The 20,932-nt window shown below is 60.5% G+C and overlaps 2 protein-coding genes across 5 annotated transcripts; one reads left to right on the forward strand and one right to left on the reverse strand.

The window, feature by feature from the left end:
- The first annotated feature begins 2,442 nt into the window (after nt 1-2,442).
- Nucleotides 2,443-6,762, forward strand: SYNGR3 (synaptogyrin 3). Its single transcript, XM_059897851.1, has 4 exons — nt 2,443-2,647; nt 4,543-4,780; nt 5,048-5,190; nt 5,285-6,762. The coding sequence occupies exons 1-4, from the start codon at nt 2,549-2,551 to the stop codon at nt 5,492-5,494; spliced, it is 690 nt and encodes a 229-aa protein (XP_059753834.1). The 5' UTR covers nt 2,443-2,548; the 3' UTR covers nt 5,495-6,762.
- A 1,528-nt stretch (nt 6,763-8,290) lies between these two features.
- On the reverse strand, nt 8,291-20,157 carry ZNF598 (zinc finger protein 598, E3 ubiquitin ligase). Of its 4 annotated transcripts, none has more exons than XM_059897411.1 (12): nt 19,851-20,157; nt 14,556-14,668; nt 13,733-13,862; nt 13,189-13,400; nt 12,892-13,109; nt 12,270-12,387; nt 11,463-11,662; nt 11,174-11,258; nt 10,288-11,066; nt 9,614-9,764; nt 9,354-9,498; nt 8,291-9,265 (listed from the first exon to the last, which is right to left on the reverse strand). In XM_059897411.1, exons 1-12 carry the CDS (start codon nt 20,067-20,069, stop codon nt 8,912-8,914), a joined length of 2,724 nt encoding a protein of 907 aa, XP_059753394.1. In that variant the 5' UTR covers nt 20,070-20,157; the 3' UTR covers nt 8,291-8,911. The 4 variants fall into 4 exon arrangements, with proteins under 4 accessions (XP_059753394.1, XP_059753392.1, XP_059753391.1 ...); XM_059897409.1 differs by having other exon boundaries at nt 12,279-12,387; nt 13,673-13,862; XM_059897408.1 differs by having other exon boundaries at nt 13,673-13,862.
- Nucleotides 20,158-20,932: the final 775 nt, after the last annotated feature.

The following is a 20,932-nucleotide window of genomic DNA, read 5'->3' on the forward strand; positions in this document are numbered from 1 at the left end:
TCACCTCTCCCCATGGTGTCTCGGCTCCTCCCTGGGCAAGGGCCAACCTTTGGCACAGCCTCCTCTGCATCTTTACCCCACTGGCCCCACGGGGGTGCTGGCTTCCTCAGGGCTGCCCAAGGGGCCAGGTGACATAAAGAAATAGGAGGCAGGGAGCAACCAGCAGAGAAGTCACTGCTCTTTCCTCCTACAGATGGACATCCCCAGCACAGGACTTGTCTCTGGCCTTTCCCGAGTCACCTGTGCGCTGGGAGCCAGCAAAGCTGTGGTCAGCTCAGGAGCACGCCGTCCATGTTTGCTCTCCCTCCTTCCCTGCCTCACTTTCCTTTTTCCCTAACTCTGGCTTCCCCAAAGTTTCACCTCCCAATAAAACTCTTTAACTTTGCCACAGATTCTGTATTCCAGGGTATCCAGGCTAAGATGAGTGGGACTCTAGTTCAAGGGAAAATTCTGGCTCAAGCTGTTAGCATGGAGACCAAGGCAGTGAGCATAGAGCAGGGAGAAGAGCCCCAGGACCATGCCCTGGGACCCCTAAGGCTCAAAGGTCACAGATGGAACAAGAGGAGGGAACCAGAAAGAGATAACAAGAAAGGGCCCATGAAGTAGGAGGAACATGAGAGGGTGACATCAGAAGTGTTCCTAGGAGGATGGGGACAGCATGGCAGTGCCTGCATTGCCCCTGGGACTAAAGGGAGCAGTGACAGCTGGAGGGGAAGTGGGCTCAGGAATGGAGCAGGTTTAGGCACTGATGTAAATGATCAAGTAAAAGGGGGAAATGAATGATGCATGAGACAAGAGAGGAAACTGTCACTGACAGGGGAGAGGTGATAGGATTGGATGCACAGTGTCATGGAGTCAACTAGTGGGTGGCACTTCTGGCCACACCTGCCCTGGCACAGTAGGGACCTGGATTTGAATCCCAGCTCTTCACTTTCTAAGTGTGATGAAGGAACTCAACCAGTCTGCCTTTTGTTTGTTTGTTTAAATTTATTTATATTTGGCCGCGTTGGGTCCTCGTTGCTGCGCGCCGGCTTTCTTTTAGTTGTGGTGAGCGGGGGCTATTCTTCATTGCAATGCGTGGGCTTCTCATTGCAGTGGCTTCTCTTGTTGCGGAGCACGGGCTCTGGGCGCGCAGGCTTCAGTAGTTGTGGCTCGCGGGCTCTAGAGTGCAGGCTCAGTAGTTGTGGCACACGGGCTTAGTTGCTCTGCGGCATGTGGGATCTTCCCAGACCAGGGCTCGAACCCGTGACCCCTGCATTGGCAGGCGGATTCTTAACCATTGCACCACCGGGGAAGCCCTGTTTTTTTTTGTTTTTTTTTTAAATTTGGCCAACTGTGCAGCTTGCAGGATCCTAGTTACCCGACCACGGATCAAACCCGGGCCCTCTGCAGTGAAAGCGTGAGTCGTAACCACTGGACCACCAGGGAATTCCCACCTGCCTATTTACCATCTGAAGAATGGCAGTAAAACAGTTCCTGCCTCCACAGGTCGTGGTGAAACACCTGGCACTGTAAATGCTCAACAAATGCAGACTTTCCTCAATGTCCTAGACAGAAACAGGAGTCATCTGGGTCCCTGCCAGGTTGGCCTGGAAGGAACATGCAGGAAGGGACCTTGTCTAACCTGGGGCTGGGCCATCTGTGGAAAAGACCCAGCGGGGGTGCTGGGAAGCTAGGTACCCGCTCTTCCAAACTCCCCATCTCTGATGCTTCTCCCCACTCCTCGGCCCAAAACTAAATATGTCAGCTGAAAGTCAGTTGGGGAGACCCAGGAGTGTGCAGGGCTCAGTGAGCACCCTCGGAATGACAACATCCAGCCACAGGAAAAGAGCAGAGATGCCCCAACTCCCACCCATGTGGGCCTCTGGGCTCTGCCCGCCTGGACAAGTGTCCCTGAGGGCAGAGGCCATTCTCCCTCCCTGTTAGGGAGGATAGAATCTGAAGGAGAAGCTAGGGTGCAGTGGGAAGTTATGGGAAAGGCCCCAGTAACCTCCCTCTGGTCTATGGGGACCAGAGGCAGGAAGCTGGGTTCCCTTTCCCTGAGGGCTGGGGGAGACGCTGGAGCCCTTGGACCTGTTACCTCCTTAGGCACTCAGGAAAGGGCCCTGTACAGAGGAGTGGGGTCATGTCGGTCTGTCCACCCACGTGGCTACGGCAAAGGCTGAGCCCAGTGTCCACCTGCCCTGCTGACTCCTGACTACTTGTGAGTGGACGTGGGGGACTCAGCCCCTTGACCCCGCCTCCTGATGGGGACCTGGTGGATGGTCTCCGTCTCGGACCCTGGTCCTGCGGTGAGAGTGGGTGGGGTGGGGTGGAAGGTGGGCAAGGTGGAGAGAGGTGAGGGCTCCAGCCCTGCGCGCGTGGACCAGAGGGAGGGGTGTAGGCTCGGTCCCGCCCCGCGCGCCCCCGCCGCGGCCGGCGCGCACTCCTGGAAGGCGGCGACGGCAGCGGCAGCATCGGCAGCAGCCCCGGGCGGCCTCGGGCGGGGCCGGCCCGACGGACAGAAGGACAGAGGGCGCCGGGGGCACGCGGCCCACCCGGGCTGGCCATGGAGGGAGCCTCGTTCGGCGCGGGACGCGCAGGGGCCGCCCTGGACCCTGTGAGCTTCGCGCGGCGGCCCCAGACCCTGCTGCGGATCGCGTCCTGGGTGAGTGGCCCCGGCCCAAGCCCCGCCCCGATACCCCGTCCCACTTCGCCTCGCCTCCCTCATCCCTATCACCTGCCCCTCGCCCCCATCCTCATCCTTGCCGGCCCCTCCCCCGCCGGCCTCAGGTTGGGGTGACGTCACCGGCAGGGCGCGCCCACCTGCGGGCGGGGGAGGGGCCGGCGGCGACAGCCGGGTACCTTGAGAGGTCACCGCCCGCCGCACCCACCTCCCAATTCTTCCTTAGGTCTAACTCAATCCCCTTCCTCAGCCCTCGCTCGGTTTTTCCTGTGCTTACACCCTGGAAGCGGGCACAGGGGTGGGGGCAGGATTCGCGGAGGGGCTTGAGCGCTCAGCCTCAGCACGAGTAAGGGCTATCGGAGCCAAGAGAATCAGGCAGAGCCTCCCCCCTACTTCTGCACGCACATCCTCCCGGCTCCTTCGAAGGGAGCTGGCCATTCCCAGGCCCCCCAGTTGCAACTGTGAGTTGGGGGGTGTGCTCTGGGATTCCTCTGACTGGGGCAGCTGGAAGGGGCTCTACACTGGGCAGGCTTCCTGGGAGGTGGTGTGGGAGGGGCAGATTTAGAGGCAGCCTAGCCTACTGGAGCAACCTTAGGCCCAGTGGCCTGCTCCTCCTTCCCATCCTCCAGGCAGGAGAGATGGAAGGTGGAATGCTGAGTTCTGGGTTTTGTCCACCTGGTGGTGGCTGGTGGTGGCACGTACTCACCTGTGTTCCAGGAGGGCGGTGCCCAGGGTGGGGCAGGGGCCCTTGGGTGGTGTGACTCTGGCCAGACCAGGAAGTAGGGACCCTACGTTCTGGTCCCAGCTCTGACCTGACTTGTGCACCAATCTGTGGGTACGTGTCCATATCTTGCACCTTGGTTTCACTCTTGACTAAGTCTCTAGGAGCTGGGGCTGGAAAGGAGAGAAATGAAGCTGAAATCTGAGGTATTTTTTTTAGAAATATAGGGCTGCCCAGAGCTCAAAGAGCAGCTTCTGGTTTAAAAGGACTGTGGTCCACTCCTTTGCCTTCCAGCCCTCGTGGGCACAGGGCACTGAGGTTTGACTGAACCCCAGAGGTCAGCGGTGTCGCCTTTTAAGCCCAAGCACGTATGGATGGTGTTAATTAGCCACAGTCATGTGGGGCCATCATCCCTGGAGTGCCCACAAAGTGCAGGACGCTGGGTGGGCATTATTCCTGTTCCCAGCACCCCATGAGTTGTGCCTGCTACATTTGGCATGCTAGGAAACGAGCCCGCACAGCTCCCAAATGCTAAGGGTGGGTTCCACTCAGGTCCTGGCTGACAGCTCTGTGCAGCTGTCCTTCTGCTGCCCGCCCCCCCCATGCTCCCGCCCTTCTCGCCTGACTCCACATCTACTTCACCTAGCCCTGCTGACTCAAGCCTGGGGATCACTGGTCCAGGTGAAAGCTCCTGTTCCCACACTCTGGAGTGGGCCATGGGGGACACTACGGGCTCCACAAGGTACAGAGGACCCAGCTTGAATGTCAGCCCTGGCTCTTATCAACCATGCAACCCTCCACAAGACACTTCACTTGTTGGAGCCCCGATTTCCCCATCTACAAAGAGGATAAGAGCAGTGGCACTCTTGTGGTGGTTTGGGAGGATTCCATGAGCAAACACGTGTAGCCATTTTAAGCACAGTGCCTGGGCACAGTTGATGCTCACTAAATGGTATGTTTTGTCCATACTTACTAAACTTGAGGTAGATATTAAGGGAGGGGGTCCCCAAAGACCCCCCACCAGAGATAGATCCTGTGCTGCAGGGGAACGCAGGGACACTCCCGAGGGCATGGGCACTCACAGTGGGCTAGGAGACCTCGGGCCTCAACCAGGAAGGGGCCACCGTAGGGCCCTGAGCGCTCCCGCTGCCCACAGGTGTTCTCCATCGCCGTCTTCGGGCCCATAGTCAACGAGGGCTACGTGAACGCCGACAGCGACCCGGAGCTGCGCTGCGTCTTCAACGGCAACGCGGGTGCCTGCCGCTTCGGCGTCGCGCTCGGCCTTGGGGCCTTCCTCGCCTGCGCCGCGTTCCTGCTGCTCGACGTGCACTTCCAGCAGATCAGCAGCGTCCGCGACCGTCGCCGTGCGGTGCTGCTCGACCTGGGCTTCTCAGGTGGGCGGGGCCGTGAGGGGCGGGACCTGGGGGAGCGCGCGGGGCTTCTCGGGTGGGCGGAGTCGGGAGGGCGGGCTTCGGGGCGGGGCCAGAGGGAGCGCGTAGATTCTCAGCCGATTGGGGCGGGGACAGGTCCGGGCGGGGCGGGACTGGGCGGGACTGGGCGGGACGGGTCGGGTCCTCGGTCTGCAGATTCTCCTTGCCGGCAGGGTTGGGCCGGGCGCCTTGGTGCAGCATCCCTTGACCCGCCCGCCCACCTGCCCTCAGGTCTCTGGTCCTTCCTGTGGTTCGTGGGCTTTTGTTTCCTCACCAACCAGTGGCAGCGCACGGCGCCCGGGCCGGGCACGACGCAGGCGGGAGACGCGGCGCGGGCCGCCATCGCCTTCAGCTTCTTCTCCATCCTCAGCTGGGTGAGTGCGGCCGGCGGCCTGTGGCCGGCAGGGACTGGGGCCAGGTAAGGGTCGGGGCAGGGTCGGCCCTGGCTGACCCCGGACTCCCCCTCAGGCGGCGCTTACCGTGAAGGCCCTGCAGCGGTTCCGTCTGGGCACCGACATGTCGCTCTTTGCCACCGAACAGCTGGGTGCTGGGGCGGGCCAGACCTACCCAGGCTACCCAGTGGGCAGCGGTGTAGAGAGCACCGAGACCTACCAGAGCCCGCCCTTCACCGAGACTCTGGACACCAGCCCCAAAGGGTACCAAGTTCCTGCCTACTAGTGGCCAGCAGGCCCAGACCGAGGCACAAAGGCTGCCCCACCAATGCAGGATCCAAGGCTTCCTGGGACCTCCCTCAGGTCCTCCTGGCCCAACAGCAACGTGTGGATGCTGTGGGCCATCTGGGGCCAAGAGAGGGTAGCCTCCAGGGTGACTGGGCTGTGCCCCCCAAGTTCCTCCGGTCCCTTTAGTCCCCAGCCCAGGGCCAGAGGTCCTGAGGAGAGAACAGCACAGCCCTGGGCACGTGTCCTTCAGCCTCCAGTGGACCAGCCTAGGCAGCGGGCCATTCCCCTCATGAGCCAGCCAGGCAGGGCTCACCTGTACACTCTGGGGTCAGGTGTCCAGCTGCCCTCCATAGCCAGGTGCAGGGGCTGCCCTGGACTGGGGGTGACTGGGGGAAGGGACACCACCCTCACCCCGTGGCCACTGTTCCCCATCCCCTGTCCCTGTGGGTAGTGGTGGTCCTTGCTCTGTCCCAGTGGTTCACCCTGTAGGGCCACGTGCTCTGTCTGGAGCCTCCCTCCATTTCCTCTCACAGGCTCACTAGAGTAGCCCAGCCCTGTCGATGTTGTGATTGTGGTCAAGTCTTCAGGTTTCACCTCATAGTTCCCCACAAGCAGCCCCTATTTTCTGTGGCCCCAGCTCCAGCCCTTACCTGCCTTGGCCCAGGCCCTTGCTGGGGTGTGGGCAGCTCTGGCCAGGAAAGCACAACATGGCTGTAGACCTGGGCATCAGCCCTCTCCCAGCCCTTCAGTGAGACCTTGCCCAAGGGAGGCTCCAGACACCTGGGTGCCCAGCAGGACACGCCCCTCATGAGGAGAGAGGCCTAGAGGCTTCACCTTCCCACCGTGCCCTGGAGACAGCCATTCCCCGCAAACCCCTTTACCTCGGCTCCCTGGACTAGTCCCTCCGCTCCCCATGCTGCACCCCATTTTAAGGCCCAGCCCAAGGTTGGGGGTCCCTTTGCATAGCTGAGTACTCATGCATTGCTCAAAGCTGGCTTTTCACATTAAGTCAATACCAAATGCGGTTGCCACATTACATTTTTACAGACAGACGCCTCCCTCTGGAGTTGCAGTTGAGTGACAACCCTGTACGTTGTAGCATAGACAAACTATTTGTGGATATTTAAGTGAACATGTTTACAATTTTTGTATATATGGGTCTCTCCCTCCCTCTTCTGAAAGAACAATCCGTGATTGTGTATTTTCAGTGTCCCATGTTCCAACTGCAACTTCTTTACAATAAAGACTGTATATGAGTTTACTGTGGCCCAGACACTCTTGGAATCCTTTCTACTCCTGCCCCTCCAGTGCCAGAGGTTGGGACCTGAGGGGCACCAGGGCCAAGAATCCAGAAAGGGGCAGGGAGGTGGAGACCAGGCTGATGCCCATGTTCTGGAGAATGCTGGGGAAAGCAGTCGTGATTTCTCCAAATGTCCGCTTCTTACCGCCTTCTGCTCCTGGGACCCCACCATGTGTACCATGCAGCATCCAGAGCCACATTGCCTGGCCAACTCCCCTTTGGAGATTTCCCCAGCTTGGTCTTGTTTACTTTTGAATTCATCTATTGGGATTCTTATCTCAGTTACTTTTTCATTTCTGACTTCTTATTGGTTAACAACATTCTGGTTGAATAAAGCAGGTAAGAGCTGGAGCTGGAATGCTGGCTTGGCCGTGTTCAGGCTTGGTCTTTCTGGGCAAGTCTCTCAGCTTGTCTATGCCTCAGGCTCCCCTTCCGGAAAAGGAAAATAGTTAGTAGTTCTTGTCATCAAAGGTGCGGGAAGGGTTAACGTAAACCTCTGTGTGTGTGTGTGTGTGTGTGTGTGTTTGTAAAAAGCTCAGAGCAGTGCTTGTCACACAGCAAACACTGCTAAGTGTTGCCTGGTATTGTTATGGTTCTTGCTTAAGAATCGGTATTTTCAATATTGTTAATGAGATAGCTCATCTTCCAGGTTACTCTTTGAGGGTGTTGTTTGTGCTCAGGTCTGCAAAGAGGGCATCAGCTATGAGGGGCTTCTCCGGTGTGGTGGGGAATGCAGGTGGCCTCTAGGCAGTCCCATGGAGAGTGAAGAGGGTGAAGGCTCTGTCTCTTAGTGGGCTCCGAGCATGGCCATCACCCAGGAACTTGCTCCAGTCTCAGCCACAGGCAGGCAGGCCCTCGGCTTCAGATAGGCAGTGCCCATGTAGCCATGTGGCTCTGGCCTGGCCCCACTGCAGGCCACGTCCCATCACCTGGGGTACCCCCTTCTCCTTCTTTTAGAAAGACATCTCCGTTTCTTTTCATCTAAGGATGTTGCCTTATTTGGATGTAGCTATGTGTTTAGACCTTTTTTCCTACTATTTATATGTGTTTGTGGCAGAAAGGGGAGAGTTCACTGGGTGTCTGGTTCCTTTTCAAAATACTGGATCCAAATAATTAAGTACAAATTATTTTCTTTCAGTATTTCAGATATGCCCTGCACTGTTTCTAAATTGTTCTTGTTGATCTTTAGTAGCTCCTTCACTGGTCTATGGATTGAAACCTCGAGTCTGTGTAACTCCCAGGTTCTGGAAGAATAGTTTTACTGGGTACACAGTGTAGGTCAAGCATGGCTGTCTCTACTCCTGGAAGGCTTGGGCAGTGCTCGACCTCCAGGACTGGAGCCTAGGGTTGGCTGCTTCTTCCTGTGAGCAAGCCCAGCTGCCCAGCTCTCCCCACAGGTCTTCCCCACCCCAGCACTCACTGGTGACCACCTGAGCTGTAGTGTCTGACAACTCTGAGTGGGGTGACCCCGGAAGGCAGAGAAGCTCAGCTATGTGCATTATTGCAAAATAAATTTATTTGAAGATAAACTGTCTTATAAAAGGTCAGAGGCAATTTGAGATCCCAGTTTCAGCTAGTCTCATAAAAAGATTCAACTTCAAGTAGCACAATTTCGTGTCTGCTTTTAATCCTGAACGTTCTTGAATAACGAAACAGCCAACTGTTTACACAACACACTCAACATCTGACTCCAGCACCCGTGGCCCCACAGCTCAGGGACCACAGTGCCGCAGCCCTCAGGCTCAGGCGGTCCCAGATCGGGCCACTGTGGCCACCGGCTCTGACAGCACACACAGGTCCTGGCATCCCAGCCCTTCCCTCCCTGGCACCTTCCAAAAGCACGAGAATGTAAACCCAGACTAGCCTGCTGCTGAGGCAGGGGTCTTTCTCCAGTTCCCAGGAGAAAACCAGATGGACTCCTGCATGACGGTGTGCTGACAGGGTGGGGCGGGCCTTCCTGGTGATCCCTGGCAGGCTGGCCAGCTGAGGGGCCTGAGCGGGTGGCCTCACCAGGGCCTTACCTGGCTGCCTGGCAGCCCAGAGGGAGGAAGAGGGAGAAAGGAGGCTCATGGGTGTGGCGGCTCCTGCCTGCGCTGGCAGGAGCTACGTCCGGAGCTACGTGAGGATCCTGGCGATGGCCTGCAAGGAGGGGAAGTCGTCGTCCCGGGCGGCGTGCAGCGCCTGGTGGCTGTTGACATCACCGTGCGCGAGCACCTGCTGGCAGATGGGGCACACGCAGCAGTCCAGGCCCGCCTGCTGGGTGCTGGCCTGCCATGCACTCTTCTTGTTCTTCTTGGCCTTGGTGCTGGGAGGCCTCTCACGGCCTCGAAAGTCTGTGTGTGCAGACAGCAGCTCCTGTTGCTTGGCTGTGTCGGGCAGGAGCACCAACAGCTCGTTGAAGATCTTCTGGAAGTTCTCCCCCAGCAGGTCCCGGCAGCTCTTGTAATACTGGGCTGCGGAGATCACGCCCTGCCACCCAGAGCCAGACCCAGTCACACCCGGCCCAGGCCTGGGCCCCAGGTGGCCGGGCTGGCCCCCACACCCCCGCCTGCCTGACCTGTCTGAACTGTCCCGAGTGGCTCTTGAACTTGCTGAAGCAGGCCTCGTCGCTCTGCAGGAAGTCCTTGATGGACTGGATGAGCTGCAGGTTCCTTTCCCGGAAGTTCTCGGGGACCAGGTAGGCCTGTGGCACGGGTGTTGGCCTGGGTTTGGAATCGGGACATGGGGAGGAGGTGGAGGCTTCAGCCTTTGGAGTGGCCCAAGGTGAGGGCACTCTCCCCACAGGGGCATGAGGCCAGGTGGCCCACCCACACTTACGCTTTCGTGGTGGTCGTAGTGCTGGGGACACAGGCCGGGTGGGGGCTAGGCAGAAGGCCAGAGAAGCCGGGGGGTGGCTTGCTGACGGGGGGCACCAGACCCGGTGGAGGTGGAGGCGGAGCGCCCTTCAGGAGCACCACGGTGTTGAAGCCTGTGGAGAATGGGGGGGCACACAGGAAGATCTCAGGACGTGACCCTCGCTGGCCAGGCAGACAAGCCTTGGTCCCCCACTTCCCATAAGCTGCCCAGCTCACCAGGGTCAGGATCAGGCTTTGTCCACAACCACACCTCCCCCGCAAAGCAGGCCCAGGGCCTGATGATGCCAAAAGCCGGCATGCATGCTGTGCTCCCTAGTGGCGAATGCTGGCCTAAGTTAACTCATTTGCCTTCATCTCAAGAGGGGGCTAGGAGTGCCCTGATTTACTGGGAGGAAAAGGATGCAGAGAAGTTATGTGGCAGACCAAAGTCACGCCGCTCACAGACATGGAGCCTGCATCCAGACTTGGCCGCCAGGTTTCCAAGGCAGCTGGAAACCACTGCACAGGCTCATCTCTCCCCACCTGCACCTGCACAACCTCCAGCTATGCTCCTCTTGGGCCCAGGGGCTCCAGCCTGACTCAAAAACCTGGCCCCTTCCCAATGCCCAAAAGCAGGCCTGAGCCAGGCACACATACCTGGGGGCGGGGGCATCCTGGGCGGGCAGGGGCCGCAGAGCGCTGGGAAGTCTTCCTGGGGCGTGGGGCAGGGGAGGGGCCCCAGGGGCCTCGGGAGCCCAGGGGGTTCCTTGGGGGCGCTCCGAGCTGGGACGAGCCCCTCTGTGTGTCCGTTGACGATGACAGCAGCTGACCCCTCAGCTCTGCCAGTGGGGGCCGCGGGGGCCTGCTCAGCCCCGGGGGGCCCATCTTTGTCAGGGGGCAGTGGCGGGGGAGATGAGGCACCCGACTTCTCAGAGCCCACCTTCTTCTTCTTGCCGACCTTGGTGAAGGTCTGGGTGGAGGCCACGGCCAGCAGGGAAGAGACAGCGACTGTCGTGGGCACACTCCGCAGCTCCTGGGTGGTGAGGCCGGAGCGGCCATCCTCCTCCTCCTCCTCCTCCGTGCGGGGCAGTCCGCTCTTTTTACCACCCTTACCCCCCTTCCCAGCCTTCCTGGAGGGCTGGCTTCCCCCGCTGGCAGACTGGGCCCCTGGGGCGGGATGCGCCACCTTCTTGCTGCCACTGCTGTTCCAGGCAGAGATGAGGCTGGTGGGGGCAGTGCTGGGCTTGGAGGCAGAGGACACCAGGGCAGGAAAGTCCTCCTCCTGGAAGGTGCTCCTGCCCCTGGCGGGGACAGAGTAGGCCAGCGCCAGCCCCATGGGGCCCAGGGCAGCTGCTGCGGAGCAGGGGGAAGAAGTGGAGGCACAGAGACTGGGGAAGTCTTCGTCCTTGAGCTTTGAAGTGGGGGGCGGGAGAGCACTGTGCCGAGAAGGGGAGAGGGGTCAGTGGCCTGCCAGGCCCTGGCCTGCCCGGCACCCACCCTCCACCCACCTTACATAGGAGCCCCGGTTCGTGCACACATGTACCTTGGGAATGTGGCTGCTGCAGCCAAGCCAGTTGCTGGCAAGGCCTCTTGGCTCACAGGACCATTTATTGAGGCTTCCTTGGAGCCTACAAGACACAAAAGAACCCTAGGTCAGGGCTGACCAACGCTGAAGGGCAGGATCAGACCCTGTCGGGTGACTGGAGAGCACACGGGTTCTCACTGGCCTTGTGGGTGGAGGCCCTGCCAGTCCGGGCACCACCACGCTGGTCAGGAGCCCACCTCCCACCTCCTGCGCCAGAGTAGAGTTGCCTACAGGGAAGCCCGCTCACCTGGGCCTTCACCTTGAGTCCGGGGCGGGCGCCGGGGGCCCCGGGGCTCCTCAGGACCCCGCGCACCTGCCTCCTCCTTCCTGGGCCTGCTGCCCTCCTCCTGGTCCTCATTCCTGCGTGTGTCCTGCTGCTGCTGCTGCTGCTGCTGCGCGGCCACCGAGGCCCGGATCGCAGCTGCCACTTCTCGGTCCTCTTCTTCCCTGGGATGGGGATGACTTCAGGCTGGGCAAGGCCCAGGACTACAGTGACGTGCAGGACGAGGGGCTGGGGAGGGGCCTTGCCCTGGGAAGCCTGGACACCAGGAGGCTGCCCACCAGGAGCCAGCGGAAGGGGTGCCAGCCCAGCCTCCCTGACCAGGAGAGGGCGCTGTGGAGGGAGCTGGACCATCCGCCTGCCAGCCTCAAGCTTCGGCTCCCTGGGCAACACCCGGCCCTTTTCTCTGGAGTAGCATTTGGGGTCCACAGATGCCTCGATCCAGCCCGGCCATCGGGGGCAGCCCAGCCTGAGTGCGTGCCTGCCATGCTGGGGCTTCACGGCACAACTGCACTGAACCCCCAGTGACCCAGGACCCCCCTCACCACCCCAATCTGCAGGGTCCTGGTGTCTCTGGCTAAAACTAGGGGAAAGTGAAGGAAACCTCACTGAGGACACCGAGTAGACCTTGTTGCCATGCCCAGGACACCAGAGGCCAGAAAGCCAAAGTCCCCTGACAGCGGTGCCTATCCCCAGCCCAGCTGTTGGCTGCTGCCACTGCCGCAGGGGTGGTGCCAGGGGAACTAAGTCCTGGCGGCACGCAAATCCTCCCACCTCTTGTACCTCCAGCTTCCTCGGCGGCTCTGCTGGGCTCCGCGACCGCTGGCCCGGCCCGTGCGGCCCTGGCGGTTGTACCTGTCCAACTCCTCGTAGTCCTCGCCACCAACGACCCCTGCAGCCAGCACACAGCCCGTCACAGGCCCAGGCCAGACCAAGGCCGGTGCTCCGGCTTAGACAGCAGAGGCCTCCCCACCCACCATAGCGCCTGAACCTGGGGGATGGGCACAGACACCTCTCAGGGTTCACAGTGGTCCTGGGCCTCTAGCCTAGGCACCAGGTCAGAGCAAGAAGTAGGCTGGGAGAGGGGCCTGGGCCTGCTGGCCCCACAGTCCCAGGAGGGACCTACACACAGTGGGCACTCAGTAATCCTCCTGACCTGGGGAAGAGTCCCGGGGACCCCAGAACAGCAGATCTGAGACCCTTCAGGAGCCAGTGAAGAGCTCCCTGTCCCAACGTGCTCAGGTGCTTGGGGCTCCTCAATGGGCCGGGGGGACACAGGCTCAACAGGCTTGTCCCTTGTCCCCACTCACACGTGAGGGGTCGGATCAGGACCTGGGTCTGAGGCCTCCAGAGCAGGGCTCTGCGATGTGAGCCCTGCCTTGGGGGCCCCGCTCACCCTCGTTCCGGCGCGAGTGCCGCGGCGTGTAGCTGAACTGCAGGTCGATCTGGCGGTTCTGGCGGGCCTCGGCGCGGCTCCGGCTGTGGCAGGCCGTCCTGTGGGCCTTGAGGTCGATCTCCGTGCGGAATGCGTGGGTGAACTGCTCGGTGCTGCAGCGACCCTCCTCGCACAGAAAGTGCTTTTCTCGGAAGTGCTCACGCAGATATGCGTAGTCGCTGCCGGGAACCGGGTGTCAGCAGGGGCCCTCGCCCAGCCCGCTTGGGCGTCCCAAGGTTGCCGTGTGCCCACTCCCACCTGTAGTAGTCCTGGGCCCCATCTGAGTCGCAGAAGTGGCAGAAGTAGTGGTCGCGACGCAGATGCTTGAGCAGCTCGTCGTTATCCAGGTAGCGCTCGTCACAGAACTTGCAGAGCGGGTGCCCACGGTGCGACGTGTCGTCGGGGTCCCCCTGCATGCGGTGCCGAGCCAGGTCCTTGCGCGAGTACCACTTGCGCTCGTATGTGAAGATCTGCAGGGAATGGGGGGCTGGGAATGGGGTGGGGGCTCCCAGGCCTCCCGCCCCTTCTCACGGCCCGACAATGCAGGGGACCCTGTGGCATCAGTTCTGCCCCAGAGCCCCAGACACCAGCAGCCTGGCAGGCTCTGTGAGGCAGGAGAGCTGGGGATGCTGGGGAACCCTGGGGATCTGGCCTGTCCAGGGCCAGAGGCAGCAAAAAGCCGCTCACAGCTGTCTGGCCGAGCACCCTGTGCCAGCCTCTACTGGGCCTGGCCTCTACCCACCTCCACCAGGTGCTCCCTGAATGCCCGATCCCCAGGCAGGTGCCGTGGGGTAGGGTTCACCTTGAGGTGTTTGAGGCACAGCTTGCAGCAGAATAGCTCATGTTGCTTCCGCATATGCTGCTCCAGGTCCCCAAAGAGGCCGAAAGGCGGCAGCTCAGGACACCGTGGGCACTCGTGCTGCAGCAGCTGCCTAGGGAGACATCGAGAGCCACCAGTCCCCCCCGAGGGCACTCAGCATCACTGTCCAGAGGGGCACTAGAACCTCCCCGCGGCCCCTCACCCAACGCCCCTACAGACGCACTGGAAGCAGGAGCCAGGAGGATGGACGCTACTGCGCCCCCGTGCATTTCAGCACTCTGACCACTGAGCCAGGTGGTGCTGGGCCCAGGGCCTGAGCTGAACAAGGCCACAGGGTGGGGCTGGGTCCACGATCCAGGAGACTGACCCCTGCATCAGATGGACATGATGACTGAGCTCACACAGGGGCCTGCCCCCTCACCTGGAAGATGAGGACCACCCCCAAGACAACTGTACCCCTTTATGAGGTTTTTCCGCCATAGGCTAAGAGCTTGATTTGCAGGAGCTCCCGACCACCTCAAAGAGCCCCAGAAAGCAGGGCTGTGTGCCTTCCCTGAATTCACCCCTTGTCGCCCACTGCCCCCTCTTTACCACCACCCCAGAAGGGGGACTGTGAGCATCCCCCGTTACAGTAGAGAAAACCAATGATAGAAACCAGCCACCTGGCCCTGACATCTGCATCACACCAGTGCCCCCTTGCCGCTGAGGGATGTGAGGAGCAGAGGAGGTGACGAAGATGCGTCCGTCCCCGCCACAAAGCATCCCACAGACCCTCAGCAACCCAGGCTGAGAATTCCCCTCTCACCTGTACAAGGCAAACACTTTTCCATCAGCAAAGTAGATGTCATACTTCTTCTCATGCTGAAGCTGATGGATAGGGATTGTGGCAAAGGTAGGAAGCTTCTTCCCAAAGACCACCTGAAACCGAAAGCAAAAGAGACTGGTGAGCCGGACCATGGACGCGTCAGGCTGAGGAGAAAGGGAGGCACTCAGGGCCCCTCCTGGGAGGCTTGAGGCAGGTCCCAGCAGGAAGCACCCTCTGCCAGCCTGGGCCAGCCCGGGCCCCTCTCCCCACCCACAGCCCGCCCACCTAGGGTTGCCAGGACAGAGACGCAGCGGCTGGCCTCGCCACCAGGGGGCAGCCGGCTCCACACTCATCCACAGACAAACTGGCACCTGCCAGAGAGACAGAGGCCGCCCCAGGGGCAGAGACAGGGATTAGACAGCCAGGCAAACCGGGGCTTAATCACATGGGTATTGGGCACAGGATGACTTTCACCAGGAGAAAGGAGAGACACAGTCCAAGGAGCAGCTAAGGAAACAGTGAATGCTACCAGGCCAGATTGCATGTGTCAAGGCCTGGCTACCCTCCATGCACCCATGATGCTTCCATGATGGCAAAGGGGGAGAAGGGTTCCCCCACAGGACTCGGACATGGCCCCCGCCCGTTCTTGGCCAGCTTCCTGCCTGTTAACTGGGCTGTCTGGGGGTGCCAAACAGAGGAGCTAGTGTGCTGGATGTGGACACCTCTGCAGCCTGGCCACTTCTCAGGGGTCTCCAGCTCTCTCAGGTAAAGCCTGCTGGGCCTGGCCCGGCAGCCTGCTCTGCCTCTCCACAGACCCTGGCACTGGACGATGACCAGACCCCTGTCCCAATGCCCCCAGCCTGGCCCCCAGGGCCCCCACACAGGCTCAGGCCTACCCTCTGAGTCAACAAGGGCACTGCTCCCTCCAGGGCAGGGAGCCCCTTTCTCTCTGCCCCCTCCGCCTTGCATCAAGACCACACTGGCCCATCTCCTCCTCTCCGTGCCCCTTTCCGATCCACCACTGTCCCCCAGCCTGGAGCTGGCCACTTGCCTCAGCTCAGAGTCCTTACCAGCACACCTGGGGGGACAGCCTTTCCTTGGCAAAGGCCACATCAAGATCACCCCTGTTAGGTTTAGGCCCAGTCAGGGAGGATGTCTGGGACCAGGGTGGCCATGAACTTGGGAAAGCATAGGACTGGCTGGGGAGAGTGGGTGGTTACACCATCCCCAACAGCAGGGTGGTTAAAACTGGTTCCCTGGGGGCTCTGGGGAAGGAGATGGGGAGCTCAGCCTCTACTTGTGAGGACATGCTTGGGGGTGTGGAGAGCAGGCTAACAACCAAGCCTGCCCCCCACCCGCCCCCACAGGAGCCCAAGGGAAGCATCATGGTCCAGCCACAGCCATTCTGGAGGGTCAGAGCAGGGTGGGGGGGATGGGCAGCGCCCCAACAGGTCTTTCTTCCCCTTGTCACCATGTCTGGCAAAGATGGGCAGGATGAACGTGGCTGCCCACCCCTGCCCCCGCCACACGCTGAGCGCACCTCATCCCAGCTGCACCCTGTGACCCATCTTCACAGGGAGGTCTTGGCTCTGCCTCCAAAGGGTCACCCTCCTGCCTCCAAAGGGTCACCCTCCACACCCTCTGCCCCGGTTTTCTCCGCAGGTCCCGAAGGGACATGGGGAAGGTCCCCGAGCCTTCCAATGGCCTTTCTCATGGGATCTGCCCTTCTAGCGCAAGCCCACATCCAGCCCTGCCTTCCAACCACTCCCAAGGGTGCCTTTCCAGCACAGACCCCAGTTCCTGCCTGGGGATAGGCGCCTGCAGGCGCAGGGCCATGAACCACTCAGGATGCTGCTGGAGGAGCACAGAGCACGAGGAACTAACCACTGGGACTCGATGCCCATATCCCCAGCCTCGAGGGGAGCCCCAAAACTGCCAACAAGCATCCAAGCTCGACAGACTCAGCAGAGGAACAACTTCCCTCCCAGAGAAACCTGTGCCGGGAGGGGCCCCGCCCCCCAGCCCCCACCCCCCACCCACCCCATCACCCTGGCACCCTCCTTTCAGAGGTCTGCTCTGATCCACCACAGGTGGTGTCTCTCCTTGGGCTGTGAGCACCCTTGCCGTGGACTGAGTGACAGTCAGCTTGGGTGGGGTGTTCCTCCCGAGCAGTCTGGTAGGGCAGCCCAGGCTGGGCACACCTGAGCCACGCCAGAAGGGGGACACTGGGTTGGCTCAGGAAGAGATTGGAACCACAGAAGAGGCTTGGGAAAGGAAAGTGTTCGTTTGAGAATGAGAGTGAGCAGGTTTGGAGCTGGGGGGTGGGATGGGGAAATGCTAACTGCCCCTTACAGACAGGCTGGGACCAGGACTGGGCCCCCCAGGCCTGCACCAGACAATGGGATGGCAGTGCAGCCTGGAATGGCCAGTGTCCCTGCCCTCGGCAGAGGGGGAGGCGAGACACAAAACTGCATGGATGGAGGAGGAAGAGGGTGTGGTGGCCTGGCCAGGGATGGGCAGGAACCCACTAGGGATCCAACCAGTGTGGCCCAAGACCCACCCGCCCTGGTGATCACCCTGATGGGAGGGGATCATGGGTCCAAGGACAGAGGTACAGGCCAGGCCTAGATACTTGAGGAGGGACCGTCCTGGGCAGCCCCTGGGTGGGCCAGGTAGTAAATGACTAACGGGGCAAGGGTGCCTCTGGGTGGACCCCAAGATGATCAGGTCCTGAGGAGAGGCAGATGGGGGCGAAAGTCCCCTCGGACTCCCCCACCACAGGGGTTTCTGCCTGGGGCCTTGCTGCTCCCCACTCCCAGCGTGCAGCAAGCACTCACAGAGAATGAGTGCGTGAGAGGACGGGGATGGGTGTCAGCAATGACCAGTGTGAGAGCGGCTGGATGGGGAGAGTACAGGGACTCAAAGAGCCAGATGTGGACAAGCAGGTCCTCTCAGAGGAGGCAGGCCAGGACCAGGTTGGTGGAGAGGGGGCAGGGACAACAGAAGTACATAACCTGAGTCAGCAGGTCCTGCCTCCTGACCTGCCTTCAGCTTCCCCTCCCAATTCCTACCTATGAAACGGGGCAGTGGGGCTGTACCAGGTGGCCCCTCCTAGCTCAGACACATCCCACTTTGTACAGCAGCCCCATCAAGCCTCTTCGACATCACCGGGGATCAGAGCAAGGTGGAAAGTAAGACAACAATTGTCTTTTAGAAGCAAGTGGCCTGTGGGAAAGATACGACCAGGGAAGACAGGAACCCAGGACTTGACAACAGTCTCAGCCAGCGTGCCCCGAAGGCCAGTGCTGCTGCTGCCCATCAGCTGGGAGCCTGCCTCGGCCTCCACCCTGAGCAAGTGCCGGGCAATCTAACTGATCTGGCTCCTCACCCAGGCCGGCACAGGGAGGCACCAGTTCAAGATGTAGGAATTAACCAGCAAACGGAGCTGGCCTGTCCCAAAAAGCATTTTGGCACACTTTTCTCCCAATGTTTTACGAAGACCTTGTCCCATAAAAGAGACAGAGGAGAGGCAGGGTTCAGAGGTTAGGGGCTGCTGTGGGATTTCCGAGCAGGCATGGGACACAGGACGTATTCAGAGGACAGTGCAGGACTCAGCAAGGGAACAGAAGGGATACGGGAGCGTTCAGAGTTCAAGAGTGAGAGGGAAACAGGATGAATAGAGAGGAGCATCATCTTCCTAAACTTCCCAGAACACCCTCCTGCTGCCTAGCAACTAGGAGCAGGCCTGAGAGGAAGGCCAGGCTCGGCCAGGGCACCTGATGCCAAACCACACCCCAGCTGGAGCCAGCTGAAAGCTCATGTCCACACACCCTTGCCATAGAGCCCTTGGAGGATGTGGGACCCACAAGGTATGAGAGAGGCCAGATGCTAGCTACAGCACCCATATATAGGTGTCTGCTTACTTCCTCAGTGAGACCTGCAGTGCCCAGGGCCGGGGCCTCCGCTGCGCGTGCCTGCCTGCCTGCCTGCCTGCCTGCCTGGAAGGAAACTACAGGTGTGCTGGGAAACCTGGCCATTCAAGAGTTACATCATGTTATGCAAGACTGGAAGGTAAGGCAGGCTCTGGTGAAGTTGGGAGGCGCCTTCTGACTAAGTCACAGACCCAAGGTTTCCCCAACTGCTTCTGCACCCCAGATCCCTCCCAGGTCCGGGTGCATCTCTGTCCACCCCATTATAGACTGACAGCATCTCCAAGTGTCTTTTTCGGAGAGGGCACAGAGTGGGTGCCCACAGAGTGCTCATGGGATTACAGCATTTTCTTGGCTCCTTTAACATAAAAGTCTACTTTAAAAAAAGAAAGTGAAGAAAGGATGTCGTTTCTGCATCACTTCTAGGAAAAAGAGAGTCAGATTCCCCGGCAGATGTCACCAGCCCAAGCTTTCCATGAACAAACCAGGGAAACTTCACAACTTTGGAAGCAAACATATCTCAAAGCACAGCAAACCAAGGGAGCTCCAGCTAGGTGCTCCCAGCCAGCAGCTGGCATTGCGGGGAAGGTGGGAGAAAGCTCCGTGGTGCCCTCTGACCTCACTAGGGCTTCTAAGTCTGGACAATCAGAAACTCCCTCTCCTCCATTCTGGAGCTGAGCCGCCCCCCCCCCCCAACCCGCCACCAGGTGGAACGGGCAAGGAGGAAGAAAACTTCGTAACACTTTTATCCCCACCCACTAAGCACCCTGAGGAGACCTCAGTAGTTCTGCCTTCCCCTCTGGTGGTGATGGTTAGTACAACCATCACTTAATAGATGGAAATGCCATTCTCAGGAGTTTGCTCAGCGTCACCCAGAAAGGCCCAGAAACACAGCTAGGCTGGAAAAGCCCAGATTGACCCTCTGCTTCCAGGACAGACAGGAAGGTGCCCACTTTCCCTGTTGCCTCCACCGGAATGGAGACCCCTGATGAATAGTCTCCCAAAGACGAGCAGGTCTAGGAGCTCCTGGTCTGATCATGCCCTTCCTGCGGCCCGGCAGGAATTCCCGGGGCTCAGGAGGAAAGCCCCCAGACTCTGTCCCCACAAGGACCGCTGCCTCTTCAAATCAGCTCGGCCACCTCCTGCCTCCCGCCCCCACACGCCCCACAGTCGGCCCCACGATGGGGACCCCGCCCCGGGTGGCCCCGCCAGGCCCCTCTTTTGGAAGCCGGCGCCACTAGGCCTGCAGCCGGACACCAGGAAGGCAAAGTCCCCTTCCGGCCGCCGGGTGCCCAGCCGCCCCGCCCGGCCACGCCCCTGCTCCCGCCCAGTTGCCCCGACACGCGGCCCTGCCGGGGCAGCTCACCTGGCGCAGCTCCTCGCGGCACACGGCGCAGTAACGCTGCTCGCACAGCACCCGCATCTTGGTGGAGCAGCGGTAGCACACCGGGTGGTCGCAGCGGCCCAGCGCCGTGGCCTCCAGGTCCCCGCAGCACAGCACGCAGCTCCCGCCGCCCCGCTCAGGTGCCGCCACCGCCGCCTCCAGGGCCGCGCGCCTTCCCTCCGGGCCCGCCGTCGCCGCCATGGTCCGCGATCCGGCCCCCTCCCGGCCGGCGCGGCTGGGCGCGGGACCGACTGGCTCCCAGCGGGCCCGCCCCTTCCTGGGCGACGTCACCGCCCCGCCCAGCAACGGCTCCACCTGGCGGAAGTGAGCTCACGACTTCCGCCTCAGCGAGGCGCCGGCTAGAGCGTCGCCACCGGCACCGGGCGCTCTAGGCAGAGCGGGCGGGTTGGAGGTCAGCCGCAGGTTCGGCGCCGGGCTGCGGGCGTCGGGCCCCCACTCTCCTCCGACCCTCGTCTTGGGCCAGCTCTCTCCTCCCAGAGCAAAATGTTTAATGCTCCAAATATTGATGGGTCATACTTATACTAAAGTGTTATTCGTTTTTCATCTGAAATTCAAATTTAACTAGAAGTCCTGTATTTTTATTTGCTAAATATTGCAACCCTATTAGGAGCCCAAAATCTCTTTCCAACCCAGATCTTTTGTATTTGGGACACACACGGGCGTGGTCATCGGGCACACACACGCGCTTGCGCACACACAAACACAATCCCTATCAGAAAAGACACGTGGTAACATCAGTCTCTGAACTAGGAGCAGTCTCCCCCAGTCCCGATAGTAAGGCGGGTAGAGAACCTGTCCTCTTCATGGCTGGGCCCACCCAGCTGAGCCCGGAGGCTTGACGCAGAGAAACATCAGGGCAGGTTTGCTGATTGGACGGTTGTGAATCCTGGGACTTTGGGTCTCTGCAGCTGTTGGGGGGCCTCCTCACTACCCTTGGGGGCCAGGCACACTCAGGACCTCCCTTCTGCTATCACAGGAGGCTAGTCCGGATCTGAACCCTTCTAGAAAAGAGGCGGTGTGTTGTGGGCGGATGAGCTTGGACT

Source organism: Balaenoptera ricei, chromosome 15, assembly GCF_028023285.1.
Source record: "Balaenoptera ricei isolate mBalRic1 chromosome 15, mBalRic1.hap2, whole genome shotgun sequence".
NCBI classification, from domain to species: Eukaryota; Metazoa; Chordata; class Mammalia; order Artiodactyla; family Balaenopteridae; genus Balaenoptera; species Balaenoptera ricei.

Excerpts from the sequence above, each read along its gene's own strand:
- ZNF598 (XM_059897408.1), bottom strand. The coding sequence starts at position 20,069 with ATGGCGGCGACGGCGGGCCCGGAGGGAAGGCGCGCGGCCCTGGAGGCG. Across the intron at positions 13,863-14,555 it reads AAAGTGTTTGCCTTGTACAG|GCAGCTGCTGCAGCACGAGT; the intron begins GTGAGAGGGGAA and ends ATGTCTCCCTAG. Across the intron at positions 9,499-9,613 it reads ACTACGACCACCACGAAAGC|GCCAACACCCGTGCCACAGG; the intron begins GTAAGTGTGGGT and ends TTCCAAACCCAG.
- SYNGR3 (XM_059897851.1), top strand. The coding sequence starts at position 2,549 with ATGGAGGGAGCCTCGTTCGGCGCGGGACGCGCAGGGGCCGCCCTGGAC. Across the intron at positions 2,648-4,542 it reads TGCTGCGGATCGCGTCCTGG|GTGTTCTCCATCGCCGTCTT; the intron begins GTGAGTGGCCCC and ends CGCTGCCCACAG. Across the intron at positions 5,191-5,284 it reads TCTTCTCCATCCTCAGCTGG|GCGGCGCTTACCGTGAAGGC; the intron begins GTGAGTGCGGCC and ends ACTCCCCCTCAG.